The sequence below is a fragment of the Pristiophorus japonicus genome, chromosome 16 (assembly GCF_044704955.1).
Source record: "Pristiophorus japonicus isolate sPriJap1 chromosome 16, sPriJap1.hap1, whole genome shotgun sequence".
NCBI classification, from domain to species: domain Eukaryota; kingdom Metazoa; phylum Chordata; class Chondrichthyes; family Pristiophoridae; genus Pristiophorus; species Pristiophorus japonicus.
The window spans coordinates 44,445,255-44,462,389 of NC_091992.1; the positions used below are offsets into that span (position 1 = coordinate 44,445,255).

A 17,135-nucleotide genomic window follows, 5' to 3' on the forward strand; every position below is an offset into this window, starting at 1 on the left:
ATCCTGGGCTCTTAAAAGAAATGGCTACGGAGATAGTGGATGCATTGGTTGGAATCTACCAAAGTTCCCTGGATTCTGGAGAGGTCCCAGTGGATTGGAAAACCACAAATGTAACGCCCCTATTTAAGAAAGGAGGGAGACAGAAAGCAAGATACTATAGACAAGTTAGCCTAACATCTGTCATTGGGAAATTGCTGGAGTCCATTATTAAGGAAGTAGTAGCAGGACATTTAGAAAATCATAATGCAGTCAAGCAGAGTCAGCATGGTTTTATGAAAGGGAAATCATGTTTGACAAATTTGCTGGAGTTCCTTGAGGATGTAAGGAGCAGGGTGGATAAGGGGGAACCAGTGGTGTATTTGGATTTCCAGAAAGCATTCGATAAGGTGCCACATAAAAGGTTACTGCACAAGATAAGAACTCACGGAGTTGGGGTAATATATTAGCATGGATAGAGGATTGGCTAACTAACAGAAAACAGAGAGTTGGGATAAATGGGTCATTTTCAGATTGACAAATTGTCAGTGGGGTGCCACAGGGATTAGTGCTGGGGCCTCAACTATTTACAATCTATATTGATGACTTGGATGAAAGGACCGAGTGTAATGTAGGCAAGTTTGCTGATGATACAAAGCTAGGCAGGAAAGTGAGTTGTGAGGAGGATGCAAAGAATCAGCAAAGTGATATAGATAGGCTAAGTGAGTGGGCAAAGATTTGGCAGATGGAGTATAATGTGGGAAAATGTGAGGTTATCCACTTTGGTAGGAAAAATTATTATTTAAATGGGGAGAGATTACAAAATGCTGCGGTACAGAGGGATCTGGGGGTCCTTGTACATGAAACACAAAAAGTTAATATGCAGGTACAGCAAGTAATTAGGAAGGCAAATGGAATGTTGGCCTTTATTGCGAGGGGGTTGGAGTACAAGAGTAGGGAAGTCCTGCTACAACTGTACAGAGCATTGGTGAGACCACACCTGGAGTACTGCGAACAGTTTTGGTCTCCTTATTTAAGGAGGGATGTTTCCCCTCGTGGGGAAATCTAGAACTAGGGGGCATAACGGGTCGCCCATTTAAAATGAAAATGAGGAGGACTTTATTCTTTCAGAGGGTCATGAATCTTTGGACTTCTCTACCCCAGAGGGCTATGGAGGCTGGGAGACTGGTTATTGAATATATTTCAGGTGGAGATAGAGATTTTTGAAAGATAAGGGAGTCAAAGGTTATGGGGAGCCGGCAGGGAAATGAAGTTAAGGCCAAAATCAGATCAGCCAAATGGCCTACTCCTGCACCTATTTCTTATGATTAGGGATTTGTGTTAAATCGCCTTTTACTTATCCCATTCCAACCTGTAGTATAGTTAGGCATCAGTTAGAATCAATGAGATCCTATTTGTAGGTTTTAAGGGGGTTTAATAACAATTAATGCTCAGCCAATTAGGAATGAAATCGGGAAGCATTTTTTCCACAAAGGATAGTGGAAATCTTTGCCCTCCAAATGCCTGTGTATGCTGGGTCAATTGAAAATAAATACTGAGATTGATAGATTTTTGTTAGAGCATCAAATAATCAGTATCAAATCTGGTAAATGGATTTGAGGTACAGATCAGCCATGACCAAATTGAATGTTAGAACAGACTTGAGGGGCATAGTGGCGTTCTCCTGTTCCTATGGGCACAAGTTTCGGGCCGCGCCTAAAACGGCGCAGCCCGGACCTGGACTCCCGTTTTTCGCGCCAGAAAGTGCACCTAAAAAAAACGTACCTATTCTCCGGCTCCCTGCAGGCCCTCTGGAGCTGGGTGCGGCGCAGCACGAGCTGTGGGGGGCGGAGCCAGGTCCCTGCGCTGAAAACAGTGCCGGGACCTCTGCACATGCGCGCTACAGTAGCTCCAGGTGCCCAAAACTGTGGGAGGGGCCCAAAACACGCAGCCCCTAGCCCTGGCCAAATGGCCTCACTGGGGCTGCGTGGATAAGGCTCCTCCCACCCGACAGGACCCGACCCCCGTTCTCCCCCACCCCCCCCCCCCCCCCCGGCGACCCGACTTCCGCACCCCCCACCACCCAGACCTCCGCGACTCTCTTTTCCCCCCCCGCCGGACCTCCGCGACTCTCTTTTCCCCCCCCCCGCCGGACCTCCGCGACTCTCCCCCACCCCCCACCCCACCCCCCCCGGACCTCCGCGACTCTTTCTGCCCCCCCCCCCCCCCCCAGACCTCTGCGACGCCTCCCCCGAGACCCGACGCCACCTACCTGTAAATCCAGCCCGGCCGTTCAGCCTCCTTCCCTCCCTCCCTCCCTCCTCCTTCCCTCCCTCCCTCCCTCCTCCTTCCCTCCCTCCCTCCTCTCTCCTTCCCTCTCTCCCTCCCTCCCTCCTCTCTCCTTCCCTCTCTCCCTCCCTCCCTCCTCTCTCCTTCCCTCCCTCCCTCCTCTCTCCTTCCCTCCCTCCCTCCTCTCTCCTTCCCTCCCTCCCTCCTCCCTCCTTTCCTCCCTCCTCTCTCCTTCCCTCCCTTCTCTCCCTCTCCTCCCCTCCTCCTCCCACCCACCTCCTCCTCCTCCCCCCCTCCTCTCCAGCCCCCCACCCCACCCCCTCTACCTCCACCCCACCCCACCCCCCCACTCTACCCCCACCCCACCCCACCCCCCAACCCACCTCTTCCCCCACCCCCCTCTGCCAACCTCCTCCTTCCTCCCTCTCTCCCCCCCCAGAGAAGCCGCATAATGCTTGTTAGCACCCCAGGCCCGCCCCCAAGAGGAAGTGGAGCGTTTAACATTGCGCTCCATTACCTCTCGGGGACGGTAATCCGAATTTAGGTCGTGGGGCGGGACATAAGCGCCAGGCGTAGAAAGTCCCGCCTCGGAATGGTTACCGCCCCCAAATGGAGAAATATGCAATTTACCACACGTGTTTCGTATCAATAGTCTGTTAAGTCAATTTTATATATTGATGATTGTAACTCTTCTGTGGTGGCATTCCAGGAGGTGTACCAGGAGGCGTTCCAGGGGCTGTAGCTGGTGGCTTTCCAGGGACTGTACCAGGAGGCGCTCTAGGAGGCCTTTCAGGTAATTTGATCTCTCATTAACAACATTTTAGATGAATCGAGATGAGTTGAATGCAAGGTGTAAGCTTTATTATTGTCAATTTTACATTCAAGTCTGTTACTGGTCTTTTATGGTATAATTGTAATATTTCACTTTGTATCAATGCTGCAGTTATAGTGCAAATACAGCCAGAATCCGTGATCATGGCCCGATTTGGCCTGCCACAAGAACAAAGTGACATTCCCTAAAGGAGACTCTGGATTCCATACCTGCCTGGTTTAGAACGGAGTGCCTCCTGTAATGTGGAGCCCCAGTTTTGAGTAAGCACAGTCACTGGCCGAGAAATGTGCTCATTCCAATCCCATTTTCCAGGCAATATACTGCCTCCTAAATCTTCAACATGGTGGGCAGGAAGCGCAAGTATGTTTTCCAGCCGCAAGCTCTCCGCCCGCCACATTGGATCACACTGTTCCATTGGTGTCAGGTGTGAACATCAGAACTATTTACACGAATGAATAAGTTATTTAATTCATGTTTCTGTGCATCTCGCAAGATCCTTTTGTGGTTTTGGTATGCCCCAGCGCATGACTCATCTGTGCTGAAATTTCAGTGCATCGACGTGTTTTTGAAAATGCCATCTTTCTGACAAGAATTTAAACTGTGCTGATCTGCTGGATACAAAAGATCCCACAGCACTATTTAATAAAGAGCAGAGAGCTGTCAGCATGACCAAATCAATAAATTAATTAGGTATCCATCTGATTGTTTGTGGGACCTTGCTCTGTGAAAATTTCCCCTTTTGATTACATCACACAGTAACATCAGTTTATGAGTAGTTAATTGGTTGTGAAGTGCGTTGGATCATCCAGAGAATATGGTTATCCTATTAGACCAAAACTTGGGAGATTTCCTGGGTTACCTTAAAGGAATTGGGAAGAAACATGTTTTTTTCTTTAACCATAGTTGGCCAGCTCTATTGGGTTACTAAGTGTGAAAAGTTATGTGGCAGTCACTGCTCAACGAGATGTTGATGGGATCAGCACCATTGGCATTCCTAGAAACACAAGAGTTATTGCAGGTGCCTGTCCAGATTCTCTATCAATTCCAAGCGTTCCCACAGAATATGAGTGATGAAGCATCAAACACTTCAGTATGCAGATGTTCGAATGCAAAATAATCATCATTTGCCGAACTAAGATTGTTGGTGAATTCTGTTGGTAGCCCAGCCCAATGGATATTCAAGCAACCTTTGTTCAGCGAGCTTCATTGTGCTTCCAGTAACCACCATGATCTATTTTGTGAGACATTTGCCCTTGCTACATCAATTATTTTTAAATACAATCTGTTGTAATGCCATCTAATATACAAAAGAATAGGCAGGTTTTCCTCTAAATCCAGGAATTGCATATTCTCAATGTAAGAGATTGGATTTAATGGGAATATAGCCTTTTGTTATTCCATGTTATCTTCTGATCTTAAAAGATTACTATACTTAGCTGGATTTGAACAATTTGCATTAATATTGAATATTTCAGCAGTGGGGCTTATCTGAAATGTGCTGTTGGTGCTGTTGAACATGTTTGTTATTGTTCTATTCTGTATGTAGCTGGTCCGTGCTATGTCTTAACTTGCCAATCCTCTACATTTCAGGTGGATATGCGGCAGCTAAAGCTGCTAAATATGGAGGTAAGTCTTTCCACTTTTGTAATTTGTAAAAGCATCAAATTATTATTGCATTTAAAAAAATTCATGGGAGGCAGACATCGCAGTTTAGGCCAGCATTTATTGCACCTCTCTAATTGCCCTTGAGAAGGCAGTGGTGAGTCACCTTCTTGAACCGCTGCGGTCCGTACGCTAATGGTACTCCCATAGGGGCCAACATTGGCCATGACTTGCATCAATTTTTTTGGAGTAAGTTTTTTCTGGCGTAAGTTAGAAAATGTCATTTTCCCCCATAAATTTGCTCCAGAGTAAGTCAATTAGGTACGATTTTTTTTTTTAGGTCAGTTTTTTTTTTTCAAAAGGGGGCGTTCCCAGATACTTACAACAGTTTTGGCCATTTATTCCACTTTGGCCAGCAAAAACGTACTCCAAATCCACTTAGGTCAGCGTATGTGGCCAGCTCTGAAAAAACTTGCGGGCAGTTAAGAAAAAGCAGCGCACATTCGGCAGACATTAGGGCAGGGATAGGGGAGGGAGGGGAACTGGAGAGGATCTCAACAACCAAGCAGCAAATATTAAGGAAAAGCTGAAACCATTAAAATACAATTAAAAAAATAGAAGTAAATTCTACCTTCTCTTTAAAGTCTGCCTGGGAAGACATGCACCGGAGGAATCACAGCTCCTGGGTGTGGTAGTCTCTTCTCTTCCCCCGCACCACCCCCCCCCCAACAAAAACTCTCCTCCTCCCCCCCCCCCCCCCCCAATCAAAAGTTTAAAGCACAGACGCACCAGCACAGCCACTAAATAAAAAATAAAAGCAAAGTCCTTACCTGCCCGGGAACTCAGTGGGCCGGCCAGGGATAGGGTGCGGTGAGATCGGACGACCCTTTGGCCTGGGATAGGGGCTGCGAGCATCGGGTCCTGCTCACAGTACCACAGGACGCGTTGGGAGGGCAGGAGCATGCACGCAGCTCTCACTGAGCATGCGCGCAGGTGCCGGCAGTGCTTTGTGCGCTGGCCTGTTGCTACGCCCCCCTCTTCAGCCTCCACGCCAAGCCAGGACTCCGGAGACTCCGAAGAGCGGCCAAAATAAGGGTCCTTTTTTCTGGCACCCTTTCCAGCGCGCTTCAGGTCAGTGCGCTGAAAAAAGGGGTTGGGCAATGTTGGGCCCATACTGCTGATATGAAGGGAGTTTCAGGTTTTCGACCCAGCGACGATGAAGAAACAGTGATATATTTCCAAATTAGGATGGTGTGTGACTTGGGGAGGAACATAAGAACATAAGAAATAGGAGCAGGAATAGGCCATTTGGCCCCTTCAGCCTGCTCCGCAATTTAATAAGATCATGGCTGAACTGATCATGGACTCGACTCCACTTCCCTGCCCGCTACCCAAAACTCTTTATTCCCTTAGCACTCAAAAATATGCCTATCTCCGCCTTAAATATATTCAGTGACCCAGCCTCCACAGCTCTATGGATCAGAGAATTCCACAGATTTACAACCCTCAGAGAAGAAATTCCTTCTCATCTCAGTTTTAAATGGGCAGCCCCTTATTCTGAGACTATCCCCTAGTTTTAGTTTCCCCTATGAGTGGAAATATCCTCTCTGCATCCACCTTGTCGAGCCTCCTCATTATCTTTATATGTTTCGATAAGATCACCTCTCATTCTTCTGAACTCCAGTGATTATAGGCTCAACCTATCTTCATAAGTCAACCCCCTCATCTCCGGAATCAACCCAGTGAACCTTCTCTGAATAGCCTCCAATGCAAGCATATCCTTCCTTAAATATGGAGACCAAAACGGTATGCAGTATTCTTGGTGTGGCCTCACCAATACCCTATACAGTTGTAGCAGGACTTCTCTGCTTTTATACTCCATCCCCCTTTCAATAAAGGCCTTCCTGATTACTTGCTATACCTGCATTCTAACTTTTTGTGTTTCATGCACAAGGACCTTCAGGTCCCTCTGTGCTGCAGCACTTTGCAATTTTTCTCCATTTAAATTATCATTTGCTTTTATATTTTTTTCTGCCAAAGTGGATAACCTCACATTTTCCACCTGCCAAATTTTTGCCCACTCACTTAACCTGTCTATATCTCTTTGCAGATTTCTTGTGTCCTCCTCACAATTTGCTTTCCCACCCATCTTTGTAACTTGAATACATTACACTCGGTTCCTTCATCGAAGTCATTAATATAGATTGTAAATAGTTGGGCCCCAGCACCAATCCCTGCGGCATCCCACTAGTTACTGTTTGCCAACCGGAAAATGACCTATTTATTCCGACTCTCTGTTTTCTGTCAGTTAGCCAATCTTCCATCCAGGCTAATATATTACCCCAATCCCATGAACTTTTATCTGGTGCAGTAACCTTTTATGTGACACCTTATCGAATGTCTTCTGGAAATCCAAATACACCACATCCACTGGTTCCCCCTTATCCACCCTGCTCATTATATCCTCAAAGAACTCCAGCAAATTTGTCAAACCTGGAGGTGGTGGTGTTCCCATGCACCTGCTGCAATTGTCCTTCTATACGGTAGAGGTCACTGTTTGGGAGGTTTGAAAAAGCCTTAATGTGTTGCTGTGTAGTGCATCTTGTAGATCTGCTGCGCCAATAGTGGAGGGAGAGAATGTTTAAGGCGGTCAATGGGCTGCCAATCAAGCGGATTAATTTCTCCTGGATGGTGTCGAGCTTCTTGAGTGTTGTTGGAGCTGTACTCATCCAGGCAAGTGGAGAGTATTCCATCACACTTTTGACTTGTGCGTTGTATATGATAGAAAGGCTTTGGCGAATCAGGAGGTGAATCACTCACCGCAGAATGCCCAGCGTCTGAGCTGCTGATGTAGCCACAGTATTTATGTGGCTGGCCGAGTTAAGTTTCTGGTGATTGGTGACTCCCAGGTTGTTGATGATGCAGGAGTCGATGATGGTAATGCCATTGACTATCAAGAGGAGGTGGTTCTCTCTCTCTTGATAGTTATTGCCTAACACTTGTGTGGCGCGAACATTATTTGCCGCTTATCAGCCAAAGCCTTAATGTTGTCCACGTCTTGCTGCATGTGGGCATAGACTGCTTCATTATTTGTGAAGTTGCAAATGGAACTGAACACTGTGCAATCATCAGCAAAACCCCACATCTGATTGTATGATGGATGGAAGGTCATTGATTAAGGAAGAAATAGTGGGACATCTAGATAGGAATAGTGCAATCAAAAAGATGCAACATGGATTCATGAAGGGGAAATCATGTTTAACTAATTTACTGGAATTCTTTGAGGATATAACGAGCATGGTGGATAGAGGTGTACCGATGGATGTGGTGTATTTAGATTTCCAAAAGGCATTCGATAAGGTGTCACACAAAAGGTTACTGCAGAAGATAAAGATACGCGGAGTCAGAGGAAATGTATTAGCATGGATAGAGAATTGGCTGGCTAACAGAAAGCAGAGAGTCGGGTTGGAAATCGGTGGTTAGTGGTGTGCCACAGGGATCCGTGCTGGGACCACAACTGTTTACAATATACATAGATGACTTGGAAGAGGAGACAGAGTGTAGTGCAACAAAATTTGCAGATGACACAAAGATTAGTGGGAAAGCGGGTTGTGTTGAGGACACAGAGAGGCTGCAAAGAGATTTAAGTAGGTTAAGTGAATGGGCTAAGGTTTGGCAGGTGGAATACAATGTCGTAAAATGTGAGGTCATCCACCTTGGGGGGGAAAAAAAACAGTAAAAGGGAATATTATTTGAATGGGGAGAAATTACAACATGCTGCGGTGCAGAGGGACCTGGGGGCCCTTGTGCATGAATCCCAAAAAGTTAGTTTGCAGGTGCAGCAGGGAATCAGAAAGGCGAATGGAATGTTGGCCTTCATTGCAAGAGGGATGGAGTAGAAAAGCAGGGAGGTCCTGCTGCAACTGTACAGGGTATTGGTGAGGCCACACCTGGAGTACTGCGTGCAGTTTTGGTCACCTTACTTAAGGAAGGACATACTAGCTTTGAAGGGGGTACAGAGACGATTCACTAGGCTGATTCCGGAGATGAGAGGGTTACCTTATGATGATAGATTGAGTAGAAGGGTCTTTACTCGTTGGAGTTCAGAAGGGTGAGGGATGATCTTATAGAAACATTTAAAATAATGAAAGGGATAGACAAGATAGAGGCAGAGAGGTTGTTTCCACTGGTCGGGGAGACTAGAACTAGAGGACACAGCCTCAAAATACGGGGGAGCCAATTTAAAACCGAGTTGAGAAGGAATTTCTTCTCCCAGAGGGTTGTGAATCTGTGGAATTCTCTGCCCAAGGAAGCAGTTGAGGCGAGCTCATTGAATGTATTCAAGTCACAGATAGATAGATTTTTAACCAAGAAGGGAATTAAGGGTTATGGGGAGAGGGCGGGTAAGTGCAGCTAAGTCCATGGCCATGATCTTGTTGAATGCGGAGCAGACTAAAGGGGCTAGATGGCCTACTGTTCCTAATTCTTATGTTCTTATGAAGCAACTGAATATGGTTGGCATTACTATGAGGTACACTTGCAGTGATGTCCTGGGGCTGAGATGATTGACCTCCCACACCCACAATCATCATCTATTGTGCTACGTATGACTCCAGCAAGTAGAGAATTTTCACCCTGATTCCCATTGACATCAAATTTACTCCTTAGTGGCTCTCTTGGTCAAATGCTGCCTTGATGTCAATGGCAGTCACTCTCGCCTCATCTGTGGAATTCAGCTCTTTTGTCCATTTTTATACCAAGGCTGTAATGAGATTTGTAGCTGAGTGGTCCTGGTAGATCCAAAAATGAGCATCAATGAGCAGGTTATTGGTGAGTAAGTGCCACTTGATAGTATTGTCGATGACACTTTCCATCACTTTGCTGATTATTGAGGGTAGACCTATGGGGCGGTAATTGGCCGGATTGAATTTGTCCTGCTTTTTGTAGACAGGACATAACTAGGCAATTTTCCACTTCGTTGGGTAGATGCTCATATTGTAGCTGTACTGGACCAGCTTGGCTAGAGGTGTGGCTAATTCTGGAGCACACGTCTTCAGCAGTACGTCTGGGATGTTTTCAGGGACTGTATCCAGTGCGCTCTTCTTGATATCATGTGGAGTGAATCAAACTGACCGAAGACTGGCTTCTGTGATGGTGGGGACATCGGGAGGAGGCCAAAATGGAACGTCCACTCGGCATATTTAGCTGAAAATGGTTGCAAATGCTTCAGCCTTGTCTTTTGCACTCGGGTGCCGGGCTCTGCCATCATTGAAGGATGGGGCTGTACATGGAGCCTCCTCATCCTGTTAGTTGTTTAATTGTCCACAACTGGATTTCATTCACGACTGGATGTGGCAAAACTGCAGAGCTTTGATCTGATCCGTTGGATGTGCGATTGCTTAACTGTGTCTATAGCATGATCCCTAGTATATATGTATTCCTGTGTTGTTGCTTCACCAGGTTGGCACCTCATTTTTAGGTATGCCTGGTGCTGTTCCTGGCATGTTCTTATACACTCCTCATTAAACCAGGGTTGGTCCCCTGGCTTGCTGGTAATAATAGAATGAAGAATATGCCAGGCCATGAGATTACAGATTGTGTTGGAATACAATTCTGCTGCTGCTGCTACTGATGGCCCACAGTGCCTCATGGATGCCCAGTTTTGAGCTGCGACATCTATTCTGAATCTGTTCCATTTAGCACGGTGGTAGTGCCCCATAACATGATGGAGGCTGTCCTCAGTGTGAAGACAGGACATCATCTCCACAAATACTGTGCGGTGGTCACTCCTACCAATCCTGCCATGGACAGCTCCATCTGTGACTCATAGATTAGTGAGGACGAGGTCAAGTAGGTTTTTCCCCTCATGTTGGTTCTCTCTCAACCTGCCGCATGCCCAGTCTGGCAGTTATGTCCTTAAGGACTTAGCCAGCTTGATCTGTAGAGGTGTTACCGAGCCACTCTTGGTGATGGAAATTGAAGACCCACCTAGAGTACATTTTGTGCCCTTGCTACTCTCAGTGCTTCTTCCAAGTGGAGTTCAACTGGAGGCATACTGATCAGCTGTGTGAGGGCAGTAATCAGCAGGAGGTATCCTTGCTCATGTTTGATGCCAGAAGACTTCATGGGGTCCGGAGACAATGTTGAGGACTCCCAGGCCCACTCCCTCCCGACTGTCTACCACTTGTGGGTCTGTCCTGCCATTGGGATGTAAATGGAGGATTCTGAGATGTTGGCCGAAAGCTATGATTCTGTGAGTATGACTGTCTGTTTTGTAAAGTCCTTATTCTACAGTATGAAACCACACAAGGCACATTCTGGGGACAAGGTCACTCTGTGACCTTAACTCTTTATTCACAGGTGATGACTTTGCGTGGGACCTCCCTTTTTATACCTGTGTGATCAGGTAAGGAGTGTCTCCCACAAGTTCACCCCTTGTGGTCAAGGTGTGCATCTAGGTTGAGTGTATACAGTAATACAGTGGTGTTACATTATGGTTACATACATGACATTACCTCCCCACCCCCCCAAAGTCTTATTGGGATCATAGGTTTAGTCTTTCAGGTGGTCTACGCTCCCTCGTGGAGCGCCGCAGTTGGGGCTCTGGTTGTTGGACACTGATGTGAGTGTCTGTCACCTGTGGCGATTCCGGCCTGTCCGGGCTGACCGCAGGGACTGTGCATTCTTCTGATTGCTCTTGTTGCTCATTCACTGGCGGTGTTGTGAGCTCCATCTCATGGTCTTCTTCAGGTTCCTCCGTGTCGATGCTGAATCTTTTTTTTTTACTTGGTCCAGATGCTTACGGCATATCTGTCCATTGTTTGAGTTTTATCACGATGACCCTATTCCCCTCTTTGTCAATTACAGTGCCCTCAAGCCATTTGGGCCCCATGGCGTGATTGAGGACAAATACAGGATCATTTATTTCTATACATCTCCTCCTCGAATTACGGTCATGGTACTCATTTTGTGACTTGCACTTGCCCTCAACTTTGTCAGTCAGGACTGGGTGAATGAGTGACAACCGAGTTTTGAGTGTTCGTTTCATTAGTAGCTCTGCGGGCGAGACTCCCGTCAGCGAGTGCGGTTGGGATCTATATGCCAGCAGGAGACGCGATAGGCGGCATTGTAGTGAGGGTCCTTGAATCCTGAGCATACCTTGTTTAATGATTTGGACCGCACATTCTGCCTGGCCATTGGAGGCCGGTTTGAACGGTGCAGTCCTGACGTGGTTGATGCCATTGCCCGACATAAACTCGGAATTCGTAGCTTGTGAAACATGGGTCATTATCACTAACCAGGATGTCCGGCAAGCCATGGGTTGCAAAGATCACACGTAGGCTTTCTACAGTGATGGATGGCATGCATGAATTCAGAATGATGCACTCGATCCATTTCGAGTACGCGTCTACCACAATAAGGAACATCTTACCCATGAACGGGCCTGCGTAGTCAACCTGAATGCGTGACCATGGCCTGGTGGGCCAGGGCCACGGGCTGAGCAGTACCTCCCTGGAGGCATTACCCAGCTGGGCACACGTCGTGCACCTGCGAACAGTGTTCCAGGTCAGAATCAATTCCAGGCCACCAAACATGTGACCAGGCAATGGCCTTCATCGCTGTGGAGTTCCCTGATGAATGCCTCCCTGCCCTTCTGGGGCATAACTACCCGGCTGCCCCATAGTCGGCAGTCGGCTTGGATGGAGAGATCATCCATCCGTCTGTGGAACGGTCTGACCTCTTCAGGGCATGCTCCGTGTGCGGGCGCCCAATCCCCAGTCAGGACACATTTCTTAATCAGGGTTAGGAGGGGATCTCTGTTTGTCCAGATTTTGATCTGGCGGGCTGTGATGGGGGAGCCTGCGCTGTCAAAGGCATCGACAGCCATGACCATCTCGGCGCTTTGCTCCGCTGCCCCCTCAGTGGTGGCCAGTGGAAGCCTGCTGAGCGCATCAGCACAATTTTCAGTGCCGGGCCGGTGCCGGATGGAGTAGTCATACGCAGCCAGCGTGAGAGCCCATCGCTGTATGCGAGCTGATGCATTGGCATTGATAGTCTTGCTGTCTGACGACAGGTATGTTAATGGCTTGTGGTCCGTCTCTAATTCAAACTTCCTACCAAAGAGTTACTGATGCATTTTTTTTACGCCATAGACACGCAAGCGCTTCCTTCTCGACCATCCCAAATCCCCATTCTGCTTGAGAGAGCGACCTGGAGGCATAAGTCACAGATTATATTTGACCCTCAGCATTGCCCTACTGCAACACGCACCCAACTCCATAGGACGATGCATCACATGTCAGAACCAATTTTTTTACAGGGGTCGTACAGGGTCACCAACTTGTTTGAACAAAGTAGGTTTCGTGCCTGATCAAAAGACATTCCTGACAGTCCCCCCAAAACCAATCGCAACCCTTACGCAGGAGCACGTGTAACGGCTCCAACAACGTGCTCAAGTTCGGCAGAAAGTTCCCGAAATAGTTCAACAGTCCCAGGAATGAACGCAACTCCGATGTGTTGCAGAGCCTGGGTGCTCGTCGAATCGCCTCTGTTTTGGATTCGGTGGGCCGAATCCCTACTGCAGCAACCCTCCTGCCCAGAAACTCAATCTCAGGAGCTAAGAACACACATTTAGACTTCTTGAGTCGCTGGCCTACCTGGTCCAGTTGGCGTAGCACCTCCTCCAGGTTGTGGAGGTGTTCCTCGGTGTCTCGACCCGTGATGAGGATGTCGTCCTGGAATATGATCGTTCCAGGAATAGATTTAAGCAGGTTTTCCATGTTTCGTTGAAAAATCGCGGCCGCTGATCAAATGCCAAACGAGCATCTGTTATAAACGAACAGTCCCTTGTGCGTGATGATGGTGGTCAGTAGTTTAGATTCATTGGCCAGTTCCTGGGTCATATAGGCTGAAGTGAGGTCCAACTTCGTGAACAGCTTGCCGCCTGCCAGCATAGCGAAGAGGTTCTCTGCTCTCGGGAGCGGGTATTGATCTTGTAGGGACACCCGATTGATGGTGGCCTTGTAGTCGCCACAGATCCTGACAGAGCTATCCGCTTTTAGGACGGGAACAATGGGGCTCGCCCAGTCGCTGAATTCAACAGGCGAGATGATGCCCTCTCTCAACAGCCGGTCCAATTCGCTCTCGATCATTTCCCTCATCAAATACTGCACCGCTCTGGCTTTGTGGTGCACTGGCCTGGCGCCCGGGGTGATGTGTATCACTACTTTAGTGCCTTTGAAAGTCCCGACGTCAGGTTGGAATAATGAATCGAATTGTTGTAGGACTTGTGAGTACGAACTTCGCTCCACAGATGACATTGCGTGAACATCCCCCCCATTTCCAGTTCATCTCAGCTAACCAGCTCCTCCCCAATAGTGCGGGACCATTGCCCGGGACAATCCAGAGCGGCAGCCGATTCACTAACCCATTGTGTGTGACAGCCAACATTGCACTGCCTAGCACCGGAATGATTTCTTTAGTGTAAGTCTGAAATTGTGTCTCAATACATGCAAATTTGGGTCTACTAGCTTTAAGTGGCCATAGCTTCTCAAATTGCTGAACGCCCATGAGTGACTGGTTGGCCCCAGTGTCCAGCTCCATGCGTACAGGGATACCGTTTAATAAAACCCTCATCATCATTGGTTGCGTTTTGGTGTATGAACTGTGAATATTCGCCATATGGACCCGCTGAACCTCGGCGTCCATCGATTTGCCCCAAAAGTCATCCTGCCTCAAAGAACCCTCTTCTGGTCCATGCACCTCATATATTAGTCTGGTTGCAGACTTCCTGCACATTCGAGCTAAGTGGCCACTGAGATTGCAGTTCCTGCAGACAAACTGTTAAAATCTGCAAGATCTAGCTTGAGTGTTTTCCCCCACACCTCTAGCATGAATTAAAGTTTCCATTGTTGGGAACAAAGGGACTATGGCCAGGCATTCCGCGCTGACTGTCCCTTTGACTGCTCTTAAGTACCCTATTGGTGGGTGTCAATGGCCCCATCCTGGGCCGCATTGTCCACTGTGATGGCGTAAATGTCTGTTCAGCCTGTCATTCTCTCTGTTGAAGTCCTACTCTGGGGTCTATTGCTGCCTGGGGCGTGTCGGACTGACCCTGCCTGCCTGCGGGGCTCTGAGTCGCAATGATGATGTTGACTCCCTGATTCATCGCCGCGTTAGAGGCAGAATTGCACGCGTATATTCTTTTCGTCTCTTCCTCCCCCGCCATGAAAGTTTGAGCTATCAGCGCCGCTGCTTCCAAGGTCAAATCCTTGGTCTTAATTAATTTGTGGAAAATTTCTGCATGACCGATGCCCTCGATAAAGAAGTCCCTTAGCATCTGCCCCCCTGCAGGCGTCTGTGAACTTAGAGGCTGGCCAAATGCCGGAGGTCTGCTCCAAAGTCCGGTATGCTCTGTCCTTCACGACGTCAGTGGATGTAGAAACTGTGTCGGGCCATATGTATGCTACTCGCCGGTTTGAGGTGCTACCCGATCAATTTGCTAAGTTCTCCAAAGGTTTTGTCCGCCGGCTTTTCGGGTGCTCATAAGTCCTTCATGAGCGCGTAAGTCTTTGGTCCGCAGCTGGTCAAAAGATGAGTCCTTCGCTTGTCGGCCGCTGCATCCCCCAGCCATTCTTTCGTAACGAAGCTTTGCTGAAGCCTCTCGACAAAATCGTCCCAGTCTTCCCCAACACAGTACCGTTCCTCTATGCCACCGGTGACCGGTGGCCATTCTCGTGGGTCGTGAATTCCCGTTTCTCGTCACCAATGTAAAGTTCTTACTCTACAGTATGAAACCACATGAGGCATATTCTGGGGACAAGGTCTCTCTGTGACCTTAACTCTTTATTCACAGGACTTCAAAGACGATGACCCTGCGTGGGACCTCCCTTTTTATTCCTGTGTGATCAGCTAAGGAGTGTCTCCCACAAGTTCACCTTATGGTCAAGGTGTGCATCTAGGTAGAGTGTATACAGTAATACAGTGGTGTTACATCGTGGTTACATACTTGACTCTCTATGGAAAAGCTCTCCCAATTTTGGAACAAGTCCCCACATGTTAGTGACGAGGACTGTGCCATATCCAAATCCAATGTTTGGTCGTCTGTCTGGTTTTATGCTTAGAGTTTTTCGCAGCTATTTTGATACAACTGAGTGGCTCGCTGGGTCATTACAGAGGAAACTTAAGAGTTGTTGACTGTGTCTGGACTTGCACATAGGCCAGACGGGGTAAAGATGGCAGATTTCATCCCTAAAACGAGATTAGTGAACCAGATTTGTTTTTACAAGAATCCAGTAATTTTATGGTCACCATTACTGATACTAGTTTTATATTCCAGATTTATTTAATTAGTTGAATTTAAATGCCCCAGCTGGCGTGGTGGTATTTGAACTCATTCGTCCAGATCAATGGTCCAGGTCTTTTGATTACTCATCCAATAACATAACCGCTGTGCTACCATACCCTTCTTAGTAAGCACGGAATATTAATGGGAAAAATATTCGTGATAAGTATAGTATGTACATAACAATTAAATTCATTATCAAGCAAAGAATACATTTCAAGCCCAGTTACAATGGTTTCCTCATGGAAGGTAGATTTTTTCCAAATATTACTATTAGTTCTTCTCACTTTACTGTACATTTAATAACATTGAAGTATTTTTAGAAAGAAATATTATTATGCAATTTGGCTGCATTGAGTTTGGCTTTGAGAAGCTGCTGCCTGATTCTGAGGTTGTAGTTTAATAAATTGAACAATATCCATTGTCTGAGTGCACAGAGAATTTGGAGTACGAGCCAGGAATTCCACAATTCTGTCTGGGCTTAATTACAAGGGCTTTGTCCAGACAGAAACCAGGAAATATCATGCCACATGAGAAACAGGCAGTGAAAGTCCTGGACATAGACCAATATGAAATGTTCAATTGCCAGTAGATAAGTACATAATGGGAGACCTATATAAGAAAAGAATAAATTAATAAGGTACACTAGCAGGAATTACAGCTAAAGCTAATGGCTGCCGAGACAGTAACAGGGTCACAAACTGCTCAATAATTCAACAATTTTCTACTTATTGGTCTGGAATTTACGATCAGCAGCGAAGCAAAGGCGTTTGCTGCTGGCCCCGAAATATACTCCGCACAAGGATCTCGCAATCCCTGTGTCAAGAAGTTTGGGATTTCTGACCTTGAATTCAATTCAATGGATTGTAGTGGGGATTTCCTTGTTCGATCTGCTGTTACGTCAACAGACTGTCTAAGTAGTCAAAAAGGCAGAATGCTCACAGTCAGCAAATTAAAGATGTGAGTAAGCGCTTAAAAATCTAACTTTTTTTAAATAGATAGAGCAAAAGAATGATTGGGGCTCTCACTTGAGGGAAACACAAACCTGATATAAAGATGGATAAACTTATTAAAAAAATGTTGAAATGCTTT

At 47.0% G+C, this 17,135-nt stretch overlaps 1 protein-coding gene across 4 annotated transcripts in view; it reads left to right on the plus strand.

Annotated features, from left to right (window-relative positions):
* The window catches only part of LOC139226469 (elastin-like), a 435,956-nt gene that overhangs the window by 229,226 nt on the left and 189,595 nt on the right, over positions 1–17,135 (plus strand). For all 4 annotated transcript variants that reach the window (XM_070857261.1, XM_070857262.1, XM_070857263.1 and 1 more), the window contains exons 27-28: positions 2,975–3,058; positions 4,688–4,723. In XM_070857261.1, coding sequence (XP_070713362.1) covers positions 2,975–3,058; positions 4,688–4,723 — 120 coding nt within the window. The remainder of the gene's footprint in view (positions 1–2,974; positions 3,059–4,687; positions 4,724–17,135) is intronic.